The sequence below is a fragment of the Thalassophryne amazonica genome, chromosome 8, assembly GCF_902500255.1.
Source record: "Thalassophryne amazonica chromosome 8, fThaAma1.1, whole genome shotgun sequence".
NCBI lineage: Eukaryota > Metazoa > Chordata > Actinopteri > Batrachoidiformes > Batrachoididae > Thalassophryne > Thalassophryne amazonica.
The window spans coordinates 7226540-7249749 of NC_047110.1; the positions used below are offsets into that span (position 1 = coordinate 7226540).

A 23210-nucleotide genomic window follows, 5' to 3' on the forward strand; every position below is an offset into this window, starting at 1 on the left:
GTAGCAAATTAATAATTTTCTGTCAGAGTTTGGCAGTTGAAAACACCTCTAATGATAATGAGCGTTGTTCTTCTCCAGGAGGTTTTTATCACAGCGGCCTTGAAGTGCAGCTGTGTTTTGGGAAGCCGAATGAAAATCCAGATTAGCAGATGCCTGAAAGATTCCACAGTCTGAGACAAAGTGGCTTCCAATACATCTGAATTAAGAGAGGAGATGTGGTCATTACTGACAATCAATGCGGTTTTCCAGCGCAGCAATCTTCCCGGAAATGGTATCCAACGCGCGGTTAACACCCGCCGACTGAGCTGACACTGCCCTTCCAATCGAATCAATCATGTGGGGCAGCCTGGACGGGCCAATTATTGCTGCTTCCACTTTCTTAATTTTCCAGTAAACCAACGCTATGCCCGCTCCACACAGCAGAAACCCGGTCACCACCATGCCAAATATATACACATCTTCGACGTCCTCCATAGACAGCGTGTAAAGGCACATGACCTGCCATTTCCTCCAACTGTCCATCACGTAGCCCATCACATGTGTCCCGGCAGGACAGGTCGGGTCCTCCGCTCCCGAGTGTCTTGTAGAAAAAATAGTGTCAACTGCATTCAGAGACCACTTTAACAGATCCATTTTTGCTGTTTCCAGAAGAGCAAAGCTGGCAGCCTCACAGACAACACACCACAGAAGCAGGAAAGATAAGGAGGGAGGGAGAAGAGAAAAATGCGACTGTCTCGGCCGAGAGCAAGGAGGCAAAAAAATGGCTAGATAGATTTAACATCTTTTTAATGGATCAGATGAGCTCCACTGTGTGCGCATTGATACAATAACTGGCACTCAAGACAAGCATTTATGCAGAACGCCAGTGCGCAAAAGAGCGATTTTGCAGACGATAACAGATGAACACAAAGTTAAAAGTTCAATAGTGTGAAAATGACTGTAAGCCGCAGAAGAAATAAAGCCACCGAGAAGAAGCGCAGAGGCGACTGTCCAGGAACCCGTGGTTCGGTTCTAGCTGGTCTGGTTATGGATGGGTTTTGTGTTTGTGGATTGTTTTTTTTTTTTTTTCTATTTTTGGAAGTGATCCACACAGGTGTAGTGTAACAGATAAATCCATTTTATCTGGAAAATACTTCAGTTAGACAAAGAAGCATGATTTTTTCTCCTCAGGTTAAGTCTACAGATTTACTGGATAGCCACTCAAAATTTCAAGATGGCCATCTTTTTTCAAGATGGCCGCCAATCAAGTTTTTAATCACACAGGTTATGTGCTTCTGGTCATGTGTTGATGAATTTTTGTTGGTTTTATATAGCCCATGCAATGTCAATGGACAGGAGCATTATGTGTTTTTGCTAACGATCTGATTTAGCATATATAAACAAAGATGGCAGCCAAAATCCTTTGTCGTTTCTCATATTTCAGTCAAAATAAAAAATACTCTTTTCATAAAAGTTTGCTAAATGTGAGAATGTTCTATGTATGTCCTTTGTGGCTATTAATTCATGTCTATGTACAATTTAGATGGTGGTGTCAGTGATATATTTAGAGTGAATGTAGATGGTGGTGTCAGTGATATATTTAGAGTGAATGTCAGCGCACAACCAGGGCACACTGGTGACTTGACTGCTGTGATACTCAGCATGGGGTTCAGTGTCAGCTAATCCTGCTTTATCAATGCTTCAACTAGCTTTACTAACTAATATGGTAGAATAGTACTAGTTTTAGTGCAGTTTAGCTTAGTTTAGTGTCCCAAATGCTGTCCCCATATCAATTAGCCGGTAGAAAGTAGTTGGTAGATTTAGTTAGACAGCCACACCTGAACTGACAGGATGTGCCAGCAGGGGAGAGCCAAGCCAAGGGTAAAAAGGGGCTACATGGTTTGTCCATGTACTTACCCAGATGGTGTACAGATGAGATGGGACTTAAATGGCACTGGATGAATGATCGGGCTAGATGTAGTAGATCATCCGAACCTAGTTGTATCCCATACACAAATGTGCATATCAGATTAAGGGGGTAAAAGGATAGCCCTTTGGACTTAGTATCACAATGGCAAATTTGAGTCAAATCACAAGTGGAAGAAAAACTGACTGGAGCAAAGGTTGTCTTAGCCAAGAAAACAAGAAAAATGTGGGTCTAAGTTCTCCATCTGCATCTAAACACCATAATCCAGAAAATGACTGGTACATAATGATGGCAACAAATGTGCCACTGGTGAATGAGACTGGTGAAATGCCACTCAAATTTGACCCAGCAAGGCTGGATGAAGGTGGTGGCATAGAATTAACACTACGACAAAATATGGCCAAATACCATCAGAGCTGCAGACTCATGTTTAACAACACAAAACTAGGAAACGCAAGCTAAACAGCGGCGAATGAGTCATGACAATGATGTTTGTATTTTTTGTGAAAAAGTGGCACCTGCAACAGGTCTTCGCAAAGGTGATGACAAAGAATCTTGACAAAAGACTGCAAGAGTGTGCTGAAACACTTAATGATGGTAAACTACTGGCAAAGTTATCTGCAGGTGATGCACCTTGCATGTCTCACTATTCTATACAACAGGTAGAGTTCTCACCTTAGGCGTCTTGAGAAAGAACAGTGTGACAGTGGAGAAGAAGATCCATATCTACTGGTTCTCTCAGAATTGTTAAACTATATAGTTAAAACCAGCTTGAGTTCTGATCTGGTCCTGCCATATTTCCTCTGGCAGAGATATCCCAGTTATACCAACAGGGATTGGAACAACTGGGCATTGTGTCTCCCACTGTCAATGTGACAATGTTGAAGGAAAAATTGCAAGCAGAAATTCCTGAACTGGAAGCACACAAGGAAGGAAGATGTGTGCTACTCGCCTTCAAAAAAGATGTGGCCTTAGCCCTATCTCAAGCATCTAATGACTCAGATGCACATGTCATCACTAAGGCAGCAAAGACATTGAGGAAACAGATTCTGGAGCATCAGTCCAGGTTTGATGGCACATTTGGTGAAGGATGCATTAATGATGCCATCCCTCAAAGCCTGCTCCAATTAATCAGTATGGCTGAACATGGAGCTGACATGGTCACAGCTACGATTTGACTCATCTCAGTCAGACCGAGCTCTTGCTCAGCTCTTGCAGTACAAGTGCTTCACAAAACCAAAGGAAGGAGCAACTGTATACTGAAACTCAAAGGATCGGGAAACTCCTTTCCCAGTGTTCATGGGCATGGCTCTTTATGCTACAACCAGGAAAAGGAATCTGGTGCAAATGCTTCATAAGCATGATGTGAGCATTTCCTGTGATAGGGTGCTGGAGATATCAGCCCAACTGGGGGAAGCCACGGTCAAAAAGTATGTGGAAGAGGTTGTGGTTTGTCCACCTGTCCTGAGAAAGGGGCTGTTTACCACTGCAGTCATGGAGAACATAGACCACAACCCTTCAGTGACCACAGCTACTTTTTCTTCTTGTTGTTAAACACCAAAAGAGTCTCTCAGTGGTCATTTTGTATACTATCTTTAATCACAACGCTAAATATATTACTTTGTGTGGTGTTTTCAATTACCTGTTCTGCAGAGTAAGACAGGGTTTGAATGCTTGAGTATTTTTTTTCACATGTAAACACAAAAATGGGCCGAAATCGGTATAATTGTCAGCCATCTTGAAAAATGGTGGCCATATTGAAATTCTGTGTGGCTATCCAAATTTTTCAAAAGAGTGGGTCTTAATGAGCAACTGTATCAAATTTTATGACTCTTTAACAAACTGAAGTATACACACACACACACACACACACACACACACACACACACACACACACACACACACACACACACACACACACACACACACACACACACACTCATCTTCAACCGCTTAGTCCAAGTAAGGGCCGCGGGGGGCTGGAGCCTATCTCAGCAGTCACAGAGCGTGAGGCGGGGTACACCCAGGACAGGATGCCAGTCTGTCACAAACTGAAGTATTTTTCCGCTTATCTGCTGTACTAGTACAGGTGATTATAACTAAAGCGGCCACCTCTTTGTGGTAACGGCTATGGGAAACCTATGTTTACTGTTTGCTGCAGGCTACAGCAAGCAGTCAAGCTAACAACAGCGTCTCACAATGATCAGAGAACCACTTCCTGCTGTCACTGCTTAAACCTCCTACTATTTCATACAGCCGGGCACTGATATTTAACAAACCTTCAGTTTCAGTCTGTGCCTCCATCACCACACCATCAGTGTCCAACGGGTGCTGTATTAAATAGAAAACTACATGAATTAACAAAATGTGGGAACAGTAACCTGAGTATGTTGGTCTGGTCAGATTTCTCCAGAACTCTGACAACAAGCAGGTTGACAGATCTGATCAGCTGCTGCCCGTCTTCAAAATCTTCTACTCTGCTGTCCAACATTAGTGTTATCAGCCCGTGCATCAGGTCCTTCAGCACACCCATAGACGCCTCCCTCGCCAGGGACTCCATAGAGAACAACTGTTGACAAACAGGAAAACGGTCACGGTCTTGTCACATCCAGTTAGCATCGATGAGCTGCTATCGTTTGCTGCTGCTTGGAAAATGCACATACAGGCACATACATAAATTTCAATTACATTGTGTTTAAAGGTTCACTGTAACAGTACATTAAGAACTGAATCCAAAAAAATACAAATGACTTATTGGATGTTTAGTTAGAAAATGTCCTGGGTGTCTCAGTGGCTTCACTCAGAGGTCACTTACTCCATGTCTTAATGACTGATCGTTACTTGGGTAAATCAACAGGCTGGTTTCCATTACAGACTTGTACAAAATTTAAGCAGAATTTTCAAAATGACAACAAAATACAAATGTGAGATGACAGTGGTTCCACTGAGTGAGGTCATGTGACTGCTGCATTCAGGGAATGAAGTAAAAAAAAAAAATCTGACTGAAAATCTCTTTCATGGACAAATCATAAACTGTTCACATCTACCATTTTATAGAAACTCTGTTCAGATCTCATCATCGGAATTAAGGTAAAACGAGGTGGAGACAGCTAAGAAAACAGCAACTTGTTCTCCTGCTGAAGAAGAGTATATTTCACTCACTAACCAATGCCGCTCTTTTCTAATGCAGCATCATATCATAGAAAAACCCCTGGGCCCTTCTACTTTCCTGGTTTTCCTTGTTTCTCCTGGGGCTCTGCTTCCTGGACCCCTTTCCATCGAGGTGCATGCACTCAGCCATGTCGCTCCTGGCATGCTGGAGTGGTCCATGTCACATGGTAAGGTTCTGTACTTTAGTCTTGGCCCAACTTACCAGCTAAAGTAGTGATCTGATATTTAGCTGTGATCTGCGTCTGTGTGGATGGTCAGATGTTCATGGCCATCACCACAATTTGGTTTTGGGTGTTCTCAAGGGGATCAAGACTCTGGTGTCTAAGACTAGGGTATGGATGCTCACTAACTATACAACAGACTGTTGCTGTCACTACATGTGTGGTTGTTTGTTCTGGTATATTGTATTGTTGGAGTTCCGCGTCTTTGGTGTCTCACATATTTCATCATCTCACGGTTATTACTGTCACCACTCATCTTTCATTCTTGTCTGTTTCCATGTTGTTTTGGTGTAAATAAAAAAATGTAAATAAAAACAGAATACGATTTTCAAATCCTCTTCAACCTATATTCAATTGAATACACCACAAAGACAAAATATTTAATGTTCAAACTGATAAACTTTATTGTTTTTGTGCAAATATTTTCTCATTTTGAAATGGATGCCTGCAACAGGTTTCAAAAAAGCTGGGACAGTGGTATGTTTACTACTGTGTTACATCACCTTTCCTTCTAACAACACTCAAGCGTTTGGGAACTGAGGACACTATTGTTGAAGTTTTGTAGGTGGAATTCTTTCCCATTCTTGCTTGATGTACGACTTCAGTTGTTCAACAGTCCGGGGTCTTTGTCATCATATTCTGCGCTGCGTATTTTGCCGGTGACAGGTCTGGACTGCAGGCAGACCTGCAGGCAGACCAGTCTAGTACCCGCACTCTTTTACTACGAAGCCACGCTGTCGTAACACGTGCAGAATGTGGCTTGGCATTGTCTTGCTCAATTAAACAGGGTCGTACCTGAAAAAGACGTGCTTGGATGGCAGCATGTGTTGCTCCAAAACCTGGATGTACCTTTCAGCATTGATGGTGCCATCACAGATGTGTAAGTTGTCCATGCCATGGGCACTAACAGACCCCCATACCATCACAGATGCTGGCTTTTGAACTTTGTGCTGGTAACAATCTGGATGGTCTTTTTCCTCTTTTGTCCAGAGGACACAACGTCCATGATTTCCAAAAACAATTTGAAATGTGGACTCATCAGACCACAGCACACTTTTCCACTTTGTGTCTGTCCATTTCAAATGAGCTCAAGCCCAGAAAAGGTGGCGGCGTTTCTGGATGTTGTTGATGTATGACTTTCACTTTGCATGGTAGAGTTTTAACTTGCACTTGTAGCGACGAACTGTGTTAACTGACAATGGTTTTCTGAAGTGTTCCTGAGCCCACACGGTAAGATCCTTTACACAATGATGTTGGTTTTTAATGCAGTGCTGCCTGAGGGATCAAAGGTCACGCGCATTCAATGTTGGTTTTCGGCCTTGCCGCTTACGTGTAGAAAGTTCTCCAGATTCTCTGAATCTTCTGATTATATTATGGACTGTAGATGATGGAATTCCTAAATTCCTTGCAACTGAATGCTGAGAAACATTGTTCTTAAACTCTTGGACTATTTTTTCATGCAGCTGTTCACAAAGTGCTGATCCTCGTCCCATCTTTGCTTGTGAACGGCTGAGCCTTTTGGGGATGGTCCTTTTGTACCCAATCATCACACTCACCTGTTTCCAATTAACCTGTTCACCTGTGGAATGTTCCAAACAGGTGTTCTTTGAGCATTCATCAACTTCCCCAGTCTTCTGTTGCCCCTGTCCCAGCTTTTTTTTAAATGTGTTGCAGGCATCCATTTCAAAATGCACAAATATTTGCACAGAAACAATAAAGTTTATCAGTTTGAACATTAAATATCTTGTCTTTGTGGTGTATTCAATTGAATATAGGTTGAAGAGGATTTGTAAATAATTGTATTCTGTTTTTATTTACATTTCACACAACGTCCCAACTTCATTGGAATTGGGGTTGTAAAATGTTATAGACTGATCAGGAAGGGCAGGTGAAGGTCACACACACACCACGTTCACTCACGCACTATATGTATATATACAATATATACAGTAGTGTTCAGAATAATAGTGCTATGTGACTAAAAGGATTAATCCAGGTTTTGAGTATATTTCTTATTGTTACATGGGAAACAAGGTACCAGTAGATTCAGTAGATTCTCACAAATCCAACAAGACCAAGCATTCATGATATGCACACTCTTAAGGCTATGAAATTGGGCAATTAGTAAACACAGCAGAAAAGGGGGTGTTCACAATAATAGTAGCATCTGCTGTTGACGCTACAAACTCAAAACTATTATGTTCAAACTGCTTTTTTAGCAATCCTGTGAATCATTAAACTAGTATTTAGTTGTATAACCACAGTTTTTCAAGATTTCTTCACATCTGCAAGGCATTAATTTTCTTGGTTTGGAACCAAGATTTTGCTGGTTTACTAGTGTGCTTGGGGTCATTGTCTTGTTGAAACACCAATTTCAAGGGCATGTCCGTTTCAGCATAAGGCAACATGACCTCTTCCAAGTATTTTGACATATCCAAACTGATCCATGATACCTGGTATGCGATATATAGGCCCAACACCATAGTAGGAGAAACATGCCCATATTACGATGCTTGCACCACCATGCTTCACTGTCTTCACTGTGAACTATGCCTTGAATTCAAAGTTTGGGGGTCGTCTCACAAACTGTCTGCGGCCCTTGGACCCAAAAAACAGTTGTACTCTCATCAGTCCACAAAATATTCCTCCATTTCTCTTTAGGCCAGTTGATGTGTTCTTTGGCAAATTGTAACCTCTTCTGCACGTCTTTTACACTCAACAAAAATATAAATGCAACACTTTTGGTTTTGCTCCCATTCTGTGTGAGATGAACTCAAAGATCTAAAACTTTTTCCACATACACAATATCACCATTTCCCTCAAATATTGTTCACAAACCAGTGTGAATCTGTGATAGTGAGCACTTCTCCTTTGCTGAGATAATCCATCCCATCTCACAGGTGTGCCATACCAAGATTCTGATTAGACACCATGATTAGTGCACAGGTGTGCCTTAGACTGTCCACAATAAAAGGCCACTCTGAAAGGTGCAGTTTTGTTTTATTGTGGGGGGATACCAGTCAGTATCTGGTGTGACCACCATTTGCCTCATGCAGTGCAACACATCTCCTTCGCATAGAGTTGATCAGGTTGTCAATTTGTGGCCTGTGGAATGTTGGTCCACTCCTCTTCAATGGCTGTGCGAAGTTGCTGGATATTGGCAGGAACTGGTACACGCTGTCGTATACGCCGGTCCACAGCATCCCAAACATGCTCAATGGGTGACATGTCCGATGAATATGCCAGCCATGCAAGAACTGGGACATTTTCAGCTTCCAAGAATTGTGTACAGATCCTTGCAACATGGGGCTGTGCATTATCCTGCTGCAACATGAGGTGATGTTCTTGGATGTATGGCACAACAATGGGCCTCAGGATCTCGTCACGGTATCTCTGTGCATTCAAAATGCCATCAATAAAATGCACCTGTGTTCTTTGTCCATAACAGACGCCTGCCCATACCATAACCCCACCGCCACCATGGGCCACTCAATCCACAACATTGACATCAGAAAACCACTCACCCATACGACGCCACACACGCTGTCTGCCATCTGCCCTAGACAGTGTGAACCGGGATTCATCCGTGAAGAGAACACCTCTCCAAAGTGACAAACGCCAGCAAATGTGAGCATTTGCCCACTCATGTCGGTTACGACGACGAACTGGAGTAAGATCGAGATCCCGATGAGGACGACGAGCATGCAGATGAGCTTTCCCTGAAACCGATTGTTTCAGCAGCTGTCCGAGTAGCTGGTCTCAGATGATCTTGGAGGTGAACATGCTGGATGTGGAGGTCCTGGGCTGGTGTGGTTACACGTGGTCTGCGGTTGTGAGGCTGGTTGGATGTACTGCCAAATTCTCTGAAACGCCTTTGGAGACGGCTTATGGTAGAGAAATGAACATTCAATACACGAGCAACAGCTCTGGTTGACATTCCTGCTGTCAGCATGCCAATTGCACGCTCCTTCAAATCTTGCGACATCTGTGGCATTGTGCTGTGTGATAAAACTGCACCTTTCAGAGTGGCCTTTTATTGTGGGCAGTCTAAGGCACACCTGTGCACTAATCATGGTGTCTAATCAGCATCTTGATATGGCACACCTGTGAGGTGGGATGGATTATCTCAGCAAAGGAGAAGTGCTCACTATCACAGATTTAGACTGGTTTGTGAACAATATTTGAGGGAAATGGTGATATTGTGTATGTGGAAAAAGTTTTAGATCTTTGAGTTCATCTCATACAAAATGGGAGCAAAGCCAAAAGTGTTGCGTTTATATTTTTGTTGAGTGTATTTAACAGAGACTTTGCGGGGGATTCTTGCAAATAAATTAGCTTCACACAGGCGTCTTCTAACTGTCACAGCACTTGATCAGACTGATCAGTGGGTGAGCATTTGCCATTCTGGTTACTCTTCTATCCATTTTGATGGTTGTTTTCCGTTTTCTTCTACGCATCTCTGCTTTTTTTTTGTCAATTTTAAAGCATTGGAGATCATTATAGATGAACAGCCTATAATTTTTTGCACCTGTGTATAAGTTTTCCCCTCTCCAATCAACTTTTTAATCAAACTACGCTGTTCTTCAGAACAATGTCTTGAACGTCTCATTTTCCTCAGGCTTTCAAACAGAAAAGCATGTTCAACAGGTGCTGGCTTCATCCTTCAATTGGGGACACCTGATTCACACCTGTTTGTTCCACAAAACTGATGAATTCACTGACTGAATGCCACACTACTATTATTGTGAACACTCCCTTTTCTACTTTTTTTTTTTTACTAATAGCCCAATTTCATAGCCTTAAGAGTGTGCATATCATGAATGCTTGGTCTTGTTGGATTTGTGAGAATCTAATGAATCTACTGGTACCTTGTTTCCCATGTAAAAGTAAGAAATATACTCAAAACCTGGATTAATCTTTTTAGTCACATAGCACTACTATTATTCTGAACACTACTGTACAGTTGTATGCAAAGGCTGGGTACCCCTGATAATTTTCATGATTTTCCTTTAGATCATTAGTTGTCATTGGTTGTCTGGATCAGAAATGTCCATTAAATATATTATATAGCAGACAAACACTGATATTTGAGAAGTGAAATGAAGTTTCTAGTATTTACAGAAAGTGTGCAATAAGTATTTAAACAAAATTAGTCATTTTATTGATTTGAAAACATTTAGCACTAATTATTGGAACATAAAATTGGTTTGGTAAGCTCATTGACCCTTGACCTCCTTACATATGTGAATCCAATCATGAGAAAGGGTATTTAAGTTGACCATTTTGCATCTCTTCTAATGAGTGGCAACATGGGAGCCTCTAAACAACTCTCAAATGACCTGAAAACAAAGATTGTTCAACATCACGGTTTAGGGGAAGGATACAAAAAACTATCTCAGAGATTTCAGCTGTCAGTTTCCACTGTGAGGAACATAGTGAGGAAATGGAAGACTGCATGCACAGTACTAGTTAAGGCCCGAAGTGGCAGGACAAGAAAAATCTCAGATAAGCTGAAGTGAAGGATGGTGAGAACAGTCATAGTCAACCCAAAGACCTGCTCCAAAGACCTACAACATGATCTTGCTGCAAACAGTGTCTCTGTGCATCGTTCAGCTACACAGCACACTTTGCACAAAGAGATGCTGTATGATGATTAGGGTGCCAATGAAATATACAGCAAAAATAAAAATGTCGCTCGACAATGTCTCACCCCCTACTTTTTTTCCTTTTGGTATTGGAAATGCATGTGCAAAATATTTTTGGAATCAACTGATAGTTAGAGGTTGCTCAAAGTTGATGCATTTTTCAGTACTTAGTATCTGTCAGATTCTGGAGTGGTCGGGTTGTTTTCTGTCTTTCTGCTTGGGTTTTCTCTGTCCTGTTTCTTCTTGTCTTCCTCTCTTGGCTCTTGGTGGTGGGTGTCTCTCTCTCTCTCTCTCTCTGTCTGGCCACTCCCCGTTTTGGGAGCTTCTCTGCACACCTGTCCTTGGTTTGTAGTAATCACCTGGATGCTTATAAGCTTTACTGTTTGCCTTTGCTCTTCGCCAGATCGATATGCCTAGTGCCTTCCTTCCAGCTCAGTTCTTGTTCTCTTGCCTTGCTTGTTTGTCTCATCGGTTTTTTGACTACCTGCCTGTATACTCCGACCACGCCTTGTTGCCTGATGCTTTTGATACTGTTGCTCTTTTTGGACTGCCTTTTTGTGTACCGACCCCAGCCTGTGTATCCAGTAAACGTCCTGTCTCTACTGAGCTGTGTCCCTGCGTTTTGCATTTGCGTCCAGCCTGTCCTGCCTATCGAGCCTGATAGATTGATCTGGCCAACCATGGACGCAGCAGACGCAGACCCTTTCCAGCGGGCAGTACGCCACCACAGCCAGCAGTTAGCCCAACAAGAGGACCAGTTGGCCGCCCTGAACTCCGGACTCAGTAAGTTGGCGAAGAGGCAAGACTCATTCATGGACTCAGTGAGCGCTCAGATGGAGCAACTATTAATTGACCAGCACGGCTCCCATTGCCACACCACTTCCGGGATCGTCAGCTGCCCCACCGGTTTCGGTTCCTGTACCAGAGGTCTGCAACCAACTCTCACGACCTGAACGTTTTTCTGGTGAGTCAGGGGATATCAGACCCTTCATAACCCAGTGTGAACTACATTTCGAATTAATGGCGCTAATGTTCCCGACCGAGCGGTCGAAGATAGCATTTGTCATCACTCACCTGACCAGTCTGACGGCAGCGTGGGCTACAGCTGAATGGAGCCGGGACTCGCCATCCTGCTCCTCTCTGACAGCCTTCACCAAATCACTTAGGCAGGTATTCCAGCACTCCTCTCCTGGGCGTGAGGCAGCACGCGAGCTGATGAGGCTAAAGCAAGGTAATTGCCGTGCTGCTGACTACGCAATTGATTTCCGCATCCTGGCAGCGAAGAGCGATAGGAATCCTGCAGCACTCCAGCATGTGCTTTTCCAGGGATTGAACGACAGCATCCGGAGTCAGCTCATCGTGGTGGATCTGCCGGAGGACCTGGACGACCTCATAGCTCTGGCAATCCGCACCGATCATCACCTGTCTGATCATCCTCTTCACAAACTCCATCTTCCTGTGTCCACAACTGACCGGCCATCCACTTCCGGTCATCCGGGCACCCTCCCCTCCACTTCCGCCGAGGAGCCCACGCAAATGGGGAGGGCCCATCTCACCACCCAAGACAAGGAGTGCCCCCGTGTGGAGGGACTCTGTTTTTACTGTGGACAGTCTGGTCATGTTCTTTTACATTGTCCGGTGCCCCGGTACGGCTGAAAAGGGTAGTGCGGGTGAGTCAAAGCTCTATTATTCCCTCTTCTCAGAATGTAATACATGCTGAGTTGAAATCTGATTCTTCCACCCAGGTCAGCCCTGTGTTTATTGATTCTGGTGCAGATTCTAATTTAATGTTGTCTTCTCTTGCCAGGTCCCTCCATCTTAAGTTGTTTCGCCTGTCACGCCCCCTGGTGGTCCATGCAGTGGATGGTTGCGAATTAGGCCAAATTGTGTTCCGCACTCAATCAGTTCGTATGACCATTCCAGACAATCATTCAGAACTCATTAGTTTCCATATTTTTAACATGATGACTCACCCGGTAATCCTGGGGCACCCCTGGTTGCAACGTCATAAACCCCGTCTAGACTGGTCTCATGGGAGAACAGAGTCCTGGGGACCGGCGTGTAATGATGTCTGTTTGCGTAAGCCTGCCAACACCTCTGGCGTAAATAAGTCAGATCTAGAAGGGGTCCCTACCTGCTACTATGATCTCGCAGATGTATTTAACAAGGTTAAAGCCAAAACACTTCCACCACATCACGAATATGACTGTGCCATTGATTTACTCCCGGTAGCTACTCCTCCCCGAGGAAAACTGTTTTCTCTTTCAGTGCCGGAACGTGAAGCCATGAACACATATATTCAGGAATCACTCGCAGCCGGCTTGATTCGTCCCTCATCCTCGCTCGCCGGGGCGGGGTTTGTCTTCATTGAAAAAAAAAAGGACAAATCACCCCCTGTATTGATTATCGTGGTCTCAATGACATCACGATCAAAAACCGGTATCCTCTGCCGTTACTTTCATCCGCTTTCGAACTGTTGGAGGGAGCTAAGATATTCAGCGAGCTGGATTTACGTAACACCTACCATGTGGTTCGCATTCGTGCCGGTGACGAATGGAAGACCACCTTCAATACTCCCACCGGCCACTATGACTACTTGGTGATGCCTTCTGGACTCACCAATGCTCCGGCAGTATTTCAGAATCTTGTCAATGATGTGTTACGTGAGTTTCTTAACAAGTGTGTTTTCGTTTATCTGGACGATATTCTTATATACTCTCCTGACCTAGAGACCCACATTCAACAGGTTTGGTCAGTTCTCCAGACTCTGCTTCAAAATAATCTCTACGTCAAAGCAGAGAAGTGTGAATTTCACTGTTCCACCGTGTCGTTCTTGGGTTTTGTGCTTTCTGAGGGTCAAATTCAGATGGATCCAGCTAAGGTGGCCGCTGGTGTCGCAAGGATGTTCAGAGGTTCTTAGGCTTCACCAATTTTTATCGCAAATTCATTCATAATTTCAGTATGATAGCAGCTCCGTTACATAATGTAACCTCCTCTCTTTGTTCGTTTGAGTGGACCACTAAATGCGATGAAGCGTTCCAGAACCTAAAAAATCCTTTCACAACGGCCCCCGTGCTGCTCCTCCCTGACCCCGCTCGACAGTTCGTGGTTGAAGCAGATGCTTCAGATATTGGTGTTGGGGCAGTGCTCTCCCAAATAAGATCCAGTGATAAGTTGCATCCCTGTGCTTTTCTGTCTAAAAAACTCACTGCTGCCAAACGAAACTACGGCATTGGAGATCGTGAACTGCTAGCGGTCAAAGTGGCCTTGGAGGAGTGGCGCCACTGGTTGGAGGGGGCACAGTTGCCTTTTTTAGTCTGGACTGACCATAAAAACCTGGAGTATCTCCGCACTGCAAAGTGTCTCAATGCACGCCAGGCTCGGTGGGCCATCTTTTTCAGCCGGTTCAATTTTGTGTTGTCTTATTGTCCGGGGTCCAAGAATGGCAAACCTGATGTGCTTTCCCATCTAGGCGAGTCCTCCTACTCCACTTCCACTCCCGAACCAATTCTTCCTGAATCCTAGTCTTCGTCTTCCTAGGTCCATGAGAGTTCATCCCACTTTCCACGTCAGCCATCTCAAACCGGTCCGTTCCAGTCCCCTGTGCCTGCCTGCCGTTCCTCCGCCGCTGCCCGGTTTGTGGGTGGGGGTCCCATCTTCACTGTGCGGCATCTCCTGGCTTCCCGGCGGCGGGGTCGTGGTTTCCAGTACTTGGTGGACTTGGAGGGGCATGGCCCCGAGAAGCGGTCTTGGATTCCCTCCCGGTTCATTTTGGACCCCGGTCTTGTGTGTGAATTTCATGATTCTCACCCTTCTGCTCCTGGGCCGTCAGGGGTCGGCCCTTGGGGGGGAGGCGGGTACTGTCAGATTCTGGGGTGGTCTGGTTGTTTTCATGATCTGTCTCCTGCTTTGTCTTTCTGCTTGGGTTTTCTCTGTCCTGTTTCTTCTTGTTTTCCTCTCTTGGCTCTTGGTGGTGGGTGTCTCTCTCTCTCTCTGTCTGGCCACGCCCCATTCTGGGAGCTTCTCTGCACACCTGTCCTTGGTTTGTCGTAATCACCTGGATGCTTATAAGCTTCACTGTTTGCCTTTGCTCTTCGCCAGATCGATGTGCCTAGTGCCTTCCTTCCAGCTCAGTTCTTGTTCTTTTGCCTTGCTTGTTTGTCTCATCGTTTTTTGACTACCTGCCTGTGTACTCCGACCACGCCTTGTTGCCTGATGCTTTTGATACTGTCGCTCTTTTTGGACTGACTTTTTGTGTACCGACCCCAGCCTGTGTATCCAGTAAATGTCCTGTCTCTACTGAGCTGTGTCCCTGCATTTTGTATTTGCGCCCAGCCTGTCCTGCCTATCGAGCCTGATAGTATCAGCGATTGTGAGTGAAACATTCATGTCTTGAGAGCCAAAGAGTCTGAGGAAACAACTTTGTAGCTGTTTTTGATAAATGTAAAGCCTCCAGAACAGGTTGTTGATTTACATAACTAGTGTCCATGGTATTACAGTGAACCACATATTTACATCATCATTCCTCAAGTAAGTATATTTTACATAAATCATTGGAATTATTATATCATTCTGCAGTTTACTCTTGTAGTGATCTTGTAGCAGAAACACACATTGTTACTTTCCAGATTTGCTAAAATATGGCCTCAGATATGAAGGATCATCTTAGCACAAGTACAAAGGGAATATGGTTAACGGGACCAATGTCTTCCTTCATTACTGGAGCCAAGCTGACAAGTAACTGCCAAGTGCTAAGCAGATTTCTCTACTTGCATTGTAATGACAATAAAACAATTCCAGATAGTGCCAAAGACACTAGTAGTGAGCTTCTTACCTTTTGGGAGAAAGCAAGGATCCCTACAAGACAGAGCTACCACACCTCTAATAAAATAAAAGAACTCTTCACCCAGTATCAGAAACTTAGGAAGAACATAACACGAAAGTTAGAGAGCCAGGAGAGAAAAATAAAGGATTTCACAGACAGTCTTGATGATCTTTTTCATGTTGCACATCAAGATGCACTGAAATTAATAAAGATTGAAGAAGATCATGAATTCTTAAAAGCTCAACAAGAAAAGAGTCGAAGAGGTACAATGGCCTCAATAGATAGAAAATTGGAACAGAAAGAAGAAACAGCGGACATTTGATTCTGTGTCTCGACATTGATGATTCCTTCTTGACAATATCTCCTGAAAAATGGTGTGGTAACGAGGCATTTGACAAAGGAAAAGCCACAATAGACAGCTTCAAAGTTGTGAATGATGCAGCTGAAAGGGGTGTTGCTCTGATTCAGAGTTTCAACAGCATCTTGACCAAACAGGAAGACCAGAAACAGTACCATCTGCAGGTTGTCGAGGAACATCGCAGACGTTTTCCAAATGCAAACAAATCCACTGTGACCCACACCACTTAAGACATTAATTGATAAATATTTATAACTTTATAAATGTCATTTGATTTTAATATCATTAGGTAATCTTTTAAGGGTTTGTATTGATCATAGTGACTTGACTCTTAAGATGTCTCATTGTCTTAAAAGGTAAAAATATAGGGGGTGAGACCTTTAAAATTCCAAGATTTAATTTTCACTGGCACTCTAATGACGCTGGAATGCAGAGGAAGCCTTTTCTGCGTACACACCACAGAGTCGCTTGAGGTATGCTAAAGCACATTTGGACAAGCCAGCTTCATTTTGGAATAAGGTGCTGTGGTCTGATGAAACTAAAACTGAGTTATTTGGACATAACAAGGGGCGGTATGCATAGCTGAGAAAGAACACAGCATTCAAGAAAAACACTTCCATCATGTTGTGTGGCTGTGTGGCCAGTGCAGGTACTGGGGATCTTGTTAAAGATGAGGGTCACATGGATTCCAATCAATATCAGCAGATTCTTGAGAACAATGTTCATGAATCAGTGACAAAGTTGAAGTTGCACCGGGGCTGGATCTTTCAACAAGAGAACAACCCCAAACACTGCTTAAAATCTACTAAGGCATTCATGCAGAGGAACAAGTACAACATTCTGGAATGGCCATCTCAGTCCCCAGACCTGAATATTATTGGAAATCTGTGGCATGATTTTAAGCGGGCTGTCCATGCTCAGAAACCAACAAACCTGAGATATTTTGTAAATTAGAAAGGTCCAAAACACCTTTAACTAGAATCCAGACTCTCACTGGAAGCTATAGGAAGCATTTAGAGGCTGTTATTTCTGCAAAAGGAGGATCTACTAAATATTGATGTATTTTTACTGTTGGGGTGCCCAAATTTATGCACCTGCCTAATTTTGTTTAAAGAATTATTGCACATTTTCTGTAAATCCTATAAACTTCATTTCATGTTTCAAATGTCACTGTGTTTGTCTACAAACATGTTTTAAAAACATGTTTGTAGAACTTTGCACTCTGCTCGCTGTCTTGGTTGTCACTGCGCTGTCACTCAAACACACCGCCACCCTCCTCTACAGTGCAAACACGACAGAGGAAACAGACGCAGGGACTCGCTGCCAGGAGGTTAAAAACAAAACAAAACAGAGACCTTATTCTAAAAATAGATTTTTGAATGTTTTGAATGAGGTAAATTTTATATCTTGCATCCAGCCTTGATTTTTAGTCAGGACAAATTCAGCGTGAAATCTGCCTTTTGGCAGCCCAACCGACAGAAATCTGTCGTAGCAACGGAGAACTTTAATCCCTGTGGGTTTTGACTTCTCATGATAATCGTCATTTCAACAGCCATGGTGATGGACGTACAAGTGTTAAGAAACACTGTCACTTTCTTAGTTCTTATTAAATGCAATACTGCTGTAATATCATGTTTCGTAAGGTTAACAAGCTCTACGTTTCTTCCTCCGTCCACACACAACACGGTGGGTGTTTTAGAATGTCGTGGCTTTTGTACATCAATTTACCCATCTGACAGACACACTGGATCAAAAACACCACCACATGTGCTCATGCGAGGATGTAGAGCAGTGACTTACAGACAACATGTTTCCTATGATGCAGCTATAGAGTTTGAAGATGTCCTTCTTGTCCAGGCGGTCGTCAGCCATGTGCGTGTTGTAGATGAGTCTAAGCTGCATGAAAGTGGCGATCAGGAACTGGTCAATGTGCCCCGACATGACGTCTGCTTTGTCCTCCTGCCGTAAAACCTCATCTATCTGCAAGGACGGGACAAATACTATATCAGCTGGAGACAAGTTTTAATTCTCACGTCAAATCACCTAAAAGGTGACGCTGTAAAGACAGCAGCATTTAGCTCAGTGGAAATGCAAATCTGAACTTTTTCGTCTCGTCGCGATGACCAATCAGGGACTGAATATGTAGTGACGTGGAGATGTCTGGAGTTTGACTGAAGATGTGAACATGTCCTGTATCTGGTAGCAGCCTGTGAGCAGAGATGTCTCTTTTGTCCTTTATTTCACAATCATGACAGAGTTTTTGGAACGAACAGCAGCACCACAGCAGTGGGGAGCGGAGTTTCTTTTTATTCTTATTTTACGTGCGCGCGCGCGAATCGTCCTGGAGATTATTTTACTTATTAACTACACAGCTCTATAACAAAGCAAATGGTGACTGGTTTCTAAACACAATTATGACAGAGTTTTTAGAGCGAGCAGCAGCCCTACTTGCAGCAGCGGAAGCAGAGCTTTTTCCTTTTCTTTTTTTTTACGTGCGCGCACGAGCGAATCGTCTGTAGAGAATATTTTATTAATTAACTACACAGATGTATAATAAAACAAATGGTGAATGGTTTCTACACACAATTATGACAGAGTTTTTTGGGGGAAGAGCCAGCTGCAGCAAGCAGCAGAGTTTCTTTTTTTTTTATTATTTACATGTGCGCGCGCGAACGGGACAGTTGATCCTCAAACTGGGTCCCGCAGAGGTGGAAGGACCGCTGAAAGCGGCCGTCACCCAGACACAGCTCCTGCAGCAAATAATGATACTCTCTGTATTGGGAGCTTTCCACAGCAACTCGCTCCATGTGATCAAAGTCTGTCATGTTAGCTTGACTGACAACCGGAGCCAGCGAGCGGAATGGAAGCTCCTCCTATTTGATGACGCACCGGGGCGAATTTTCGCAGCGAAAGTCCACCCAAGCAGAGCGACACACCAGGCGAAGGAGGCGCGTCCGTCGCCTGGCGACCCACGCGAATTTGTAGCTTCTGATCGCGCCCCGTGTGAACGCGGCTTGGACTGACTTGGCAATGACTTGGACGTAGTAGACTCAGACTCACTTTTATTGTCACTCGACTCTTACAGGCAGAACGAAATGCAGTTTCTCCAGGTCTTGGTGTAGTTAACTGGGACAATTTTATTTTAACCTAACCTATTGTATAAACTTTTGCAATATAACTTTTGCAATGTACAATATGCGCACCACTGTGGCCATAGAATATATATACAAGCCACAGGGTCGGCAGCAGCAGCAGCGTTAGAGTATTAAGAAGGTGACAATGTGCATGTAGTGCAATGTTCACAGTTTGGTGGTGGATGTTGAACTGTTCAATAGTCTGACAGCATTCGGGTAGAAGCTGTTTTTCAGTCTGGACGTTTTTGCCCGGATGCTGCACAGCCTCCTTCCAGAGGGAAGGGGTGTGAACAGACTGTGCGCAGGGTGGGTGGAGTCTCGGAGGATGCAGGTGGCTTTGTCTCTACATCTGGAGATGTAGATGTCCCCAATGGGTGGTAAGCTGCATCCGATGGTCCTCTGTGCAGACTTCACCACCAGCTGCAGTGCTTTCTTCTCCGCCACCGTGCAGCCACCATACCACACTGGGAGGCAGCAGGACAGGACACTCTCCACTGCACAGCTGTAGAAGGCCCTGAGGACCTCAGTGTTCAGTCCGGCCCTTCACAATTTCCTCAAAAATTAGAGACGTTGGTGGGCTTTCTTGATGACAGCCGTGGTGTTGGTGTGCCAGGTGAGAGTGTTGGAGAGGTGGATACCTGATGGAGGAGACGATCTCCACCGCTGCTCTGTTGATGTAGAGGGGGGAGGGGGTGGTGGGAGCTGACCTGCGGAAGTCAACAACTATCTCCTTGGTCTTCTGGGTGTTGAGGATGAGGTTGTTGTCTCCGCACCACCGTGTCAGGTTCTACACGTCTCACCTGTACGCTGTCTCGTCCCCTTGGCTAATGAGCACGATCACTGCTGTATCATCTGCAAACTTAACAACAAGATTATTCTTGTGCTGAGCTCTGCAGTCAAAGGTCATCAATGTGTACAGCAGTGGACTGAGCACACAACCCTGGGGTGAGCCAGTGTTCAGGATGATGGTGGAGGATGAGGTGGTGTTGATCCTGACACTCTGTGGCCTCCCAGTCAGGACGTCCAGGATCCAGTTGCACAGTGCTGAGGGGGCTCCTAGTTCAGCCAGCTTGGACACCAGTTTCTGCAGGATGATGGTGTTGAATGCAGAAGTAAAGTGCAGGAACAGCAGCCTTGCATAGGAGTCCTTGTTCTCTGTGTGGGAGAGGGCCTGATGCACCACGGTGGAGATGGCATCAGCTATGGACTGGTTTTGCCTGTATGCGTACTGGTGCACATCTACAGTCACATCGATGGTCTGCTTCAGGCGCCTCATCACCAGCCTCTCAGAGCACTTTGTGGTGATGGGGGTGAGTATGCACATGATCAGGCAAGTGGTACAAAATTAGAGGGAATGTGTCAGAATGATGCGTTCCTGACATAATGAGGATGAAGGATGGACTTAAAAATGGCATATTTTTCCATTTTGACCACACTTCCACTGTATTCAGAAAACTTCTCAGGATGCAGTGCGGTCATCGGGGTCTTCAACATTTCATGCACATATTGCACTGAATTGTCAGTGTATAGTGACTGTTGAGTGAGTCTGACACAGGACCTGAGGCCCACAGGGCTGGTGCTGATCTCTCACAATGCAAAGTGGATGTGAGCCAGTCCACTGCAGGTTATGTCCCTAACCAAGCCCAGTATCTATTCACAGTAGGGTGGACTGGGATGATGCAGATGAAGTGTCATGGTGAGTCTTTAGGACCTGTTGTGGTTTACTACACATGTAATCTGCTTTGGACAGGCAGCATTTCAAAATGTCACCCCCACATGTGAGGGAGTGTCAGTTATGATATTTTGGCAATTTGGCAAGTTTCCTGCACATGATCAAGCATGGAGGTGATGGCAATGATTGGAGAAGCGCGAAGAGGATGTCCATGTTTCACATGACGACAACAGACAGAAAGGCTGAGGTGGAAATGAACCAATTTTTTGCCTGGGTGATGGGCATCCAGGACCCAGGTCAGTTCTGTAGTGTAGTGGATGGCACAAACGCCTGCTCCCTGTTTTCATGACATTATATCATGCTGTGATTGGTTAGCAGACAGAGGATATGGGTATTTGTGGCACCTGCCGTCAATCTAGTCACTGATCTGGAGCTAGAACATCAGATATGTACTCAAAACAGTGCAGCCGACTGATCCATGAAAATTTAGACACGATTACCAAAATCAGTGTGATGTTACACCGATCCTGGGTGGGACTCAAGAATTGTGTCTGAAAATGTCAGCTCAGAGTTGAAATAACTGATAATGTAACTGTGTGAGTATGGAACACTGCACGACAGCTGGAGCAGGGACAAAAGCAAAACCAGAACTGTAAGCACCTGTGAGGAACCAGATTTTTCCCAAATTGGGGCCACAGAGAAATGAGTAGGAACATAAAGTGCCAAATGCGCCACGTTGCAATCAAAAATCTGTTTTGATAGATAAAATGGTCACATCAGATGGTCACCCAGCCACTGGGCCTGGTCTGCTTCAGGTTTCCTGTATATGAAGCAGAGGTGCAAAAGCAAGTGAGGAAGAACAGGTCCTGGCTGAAAAAAGATGCACAACAAGTTGCCCATTGGTGAAGCCCTGGAAGGTGAAGGTGAAGCCCAACAAGGACTCTCAGCTCTGGGGGCAAGGCTGAGAAGACACAAGGAAATCAAGGCCGAAGGACAGACCTACCTAGATCTGAGACCAAATGATAGTGCAAAGACATATGGGAGAAGGAGGTATCCCATAAAACTGATGCCCAAGAGGCCTAAATGGAGACCACAGTAACCTCCCCTAAGAAGAACAATACCAAAACAGAAGGTACTGGTTAAGAGAGCCAGTGCCCAGTCCTCGCAGACCAGACAGACCAAGATGAATATCGTCTGGACTGATGACAAGAAATGTTCATGGACAATGGAGTGCTTCGCTCTATAAAAAGTCAAGAAGGCAATGATGGGCTTCCTCAAGAACTTGATGTAGCTGTGGATGACACTAGAGGCAAACTGTACACAGTAAAATCACCAGTGCAAAATTACAACCCCAATTCCAATGAGGTTGGGATGTGGTGTAAAATGTAAATAAAAACAGAATACAATAATTTGCAAAACCTCTTAAACCTACAGTGAGGACAATAAGTATTTGAACACCCTGAGATTTTGCAAGTTCTCCCACTTAGAAATCATGGAGGGGTCTGAAATTTTCATCTTAGGTGCATGTCCACTGTGAGAGACATAATCTATAAAAAAAAAAAAAATAAATCCAGCAGTAACATACAAATAAATTGTTAAAAATCATACATTGTGATTTCCAGATTTTTTTTAGATTATGTCTCTCACAGTGGACATGCACCTAAGATGAAAATTTCAGACCCCTCCATGATTTCTAAGTGGGAGAACTTGCAAAATCGCAGGGTGTTCAAATACTTATTTTCCTCACTGTATATTCAATTGAATACACCACAAAGACAAGATATTTAATGTTCAAACTGATAAACTTTATTGTTTTTGTGCAAAAATTTGTTCATTTTGAAATGGATGCCTGCAACATGTTTCAAAAAAGCTGGGACAGTGGTATGTTTACCACTGTTACATCACCTTTCCTTCTAACAACACTCAGTAAGCGTTTGGGAACTGAGGACACTAAATGTAAATCTTTGAAGGTGGAATTTTTTCCCCATTCTTGCTTGATGTACGACTTCAGTTGTTCAACAGTCTCCGTTGTCGTATGTTGTGCTTCATAATGCGCCACACATTTTCAATGGGCGACAGGTCTGGACTGCAGGCAGGCCAGTCTAGTACCCGCACTCTTTTACTACAAAGCCACGCTGTTGTAACACGTGCAGAATGTGTCTTGGCATTGTCTTGCTGAAAAAAGCAGGAACGTCCCTGAAAAAGATGTTGCTTGGATGGCAGCATGTGTTGCTCCAAATCCTGGATGTACCTTTCAGCATTGATGGTGCCATCACAG

The 23210-nt window shown here is 44.2% G+C and overlaps 1 protein-coding gene across 3 annotated transcripts in view; it reads right to left on the reverse strand.

The window, feature by feature from the left end:
• ckap5 (cytoskeleton associated protein 5) overlaps nt 1–23210 on the reverse strand; it is a 250007-nt gene that overhangs the window by 25297 nt on the left and 201500 nt on the right. For all 3 annotated transcript variants that reach the window (XM_034175712.1, XM_034175711.1, XM_034175713.1), the window contains 2 exons: nt 17927–18106; nt 4288–4475 (listed from right to left, as the gene is read on the reverse strand). In XM_034175712.1, coding sequence (XP_034031603.1) covers nt 4288–4475; nt 17927–18106 — 368 coding nt within the window. The remainder of the gene's footprint in view (nt 1–4287; nt 4476–17926; nt 18107–23210) is intronic.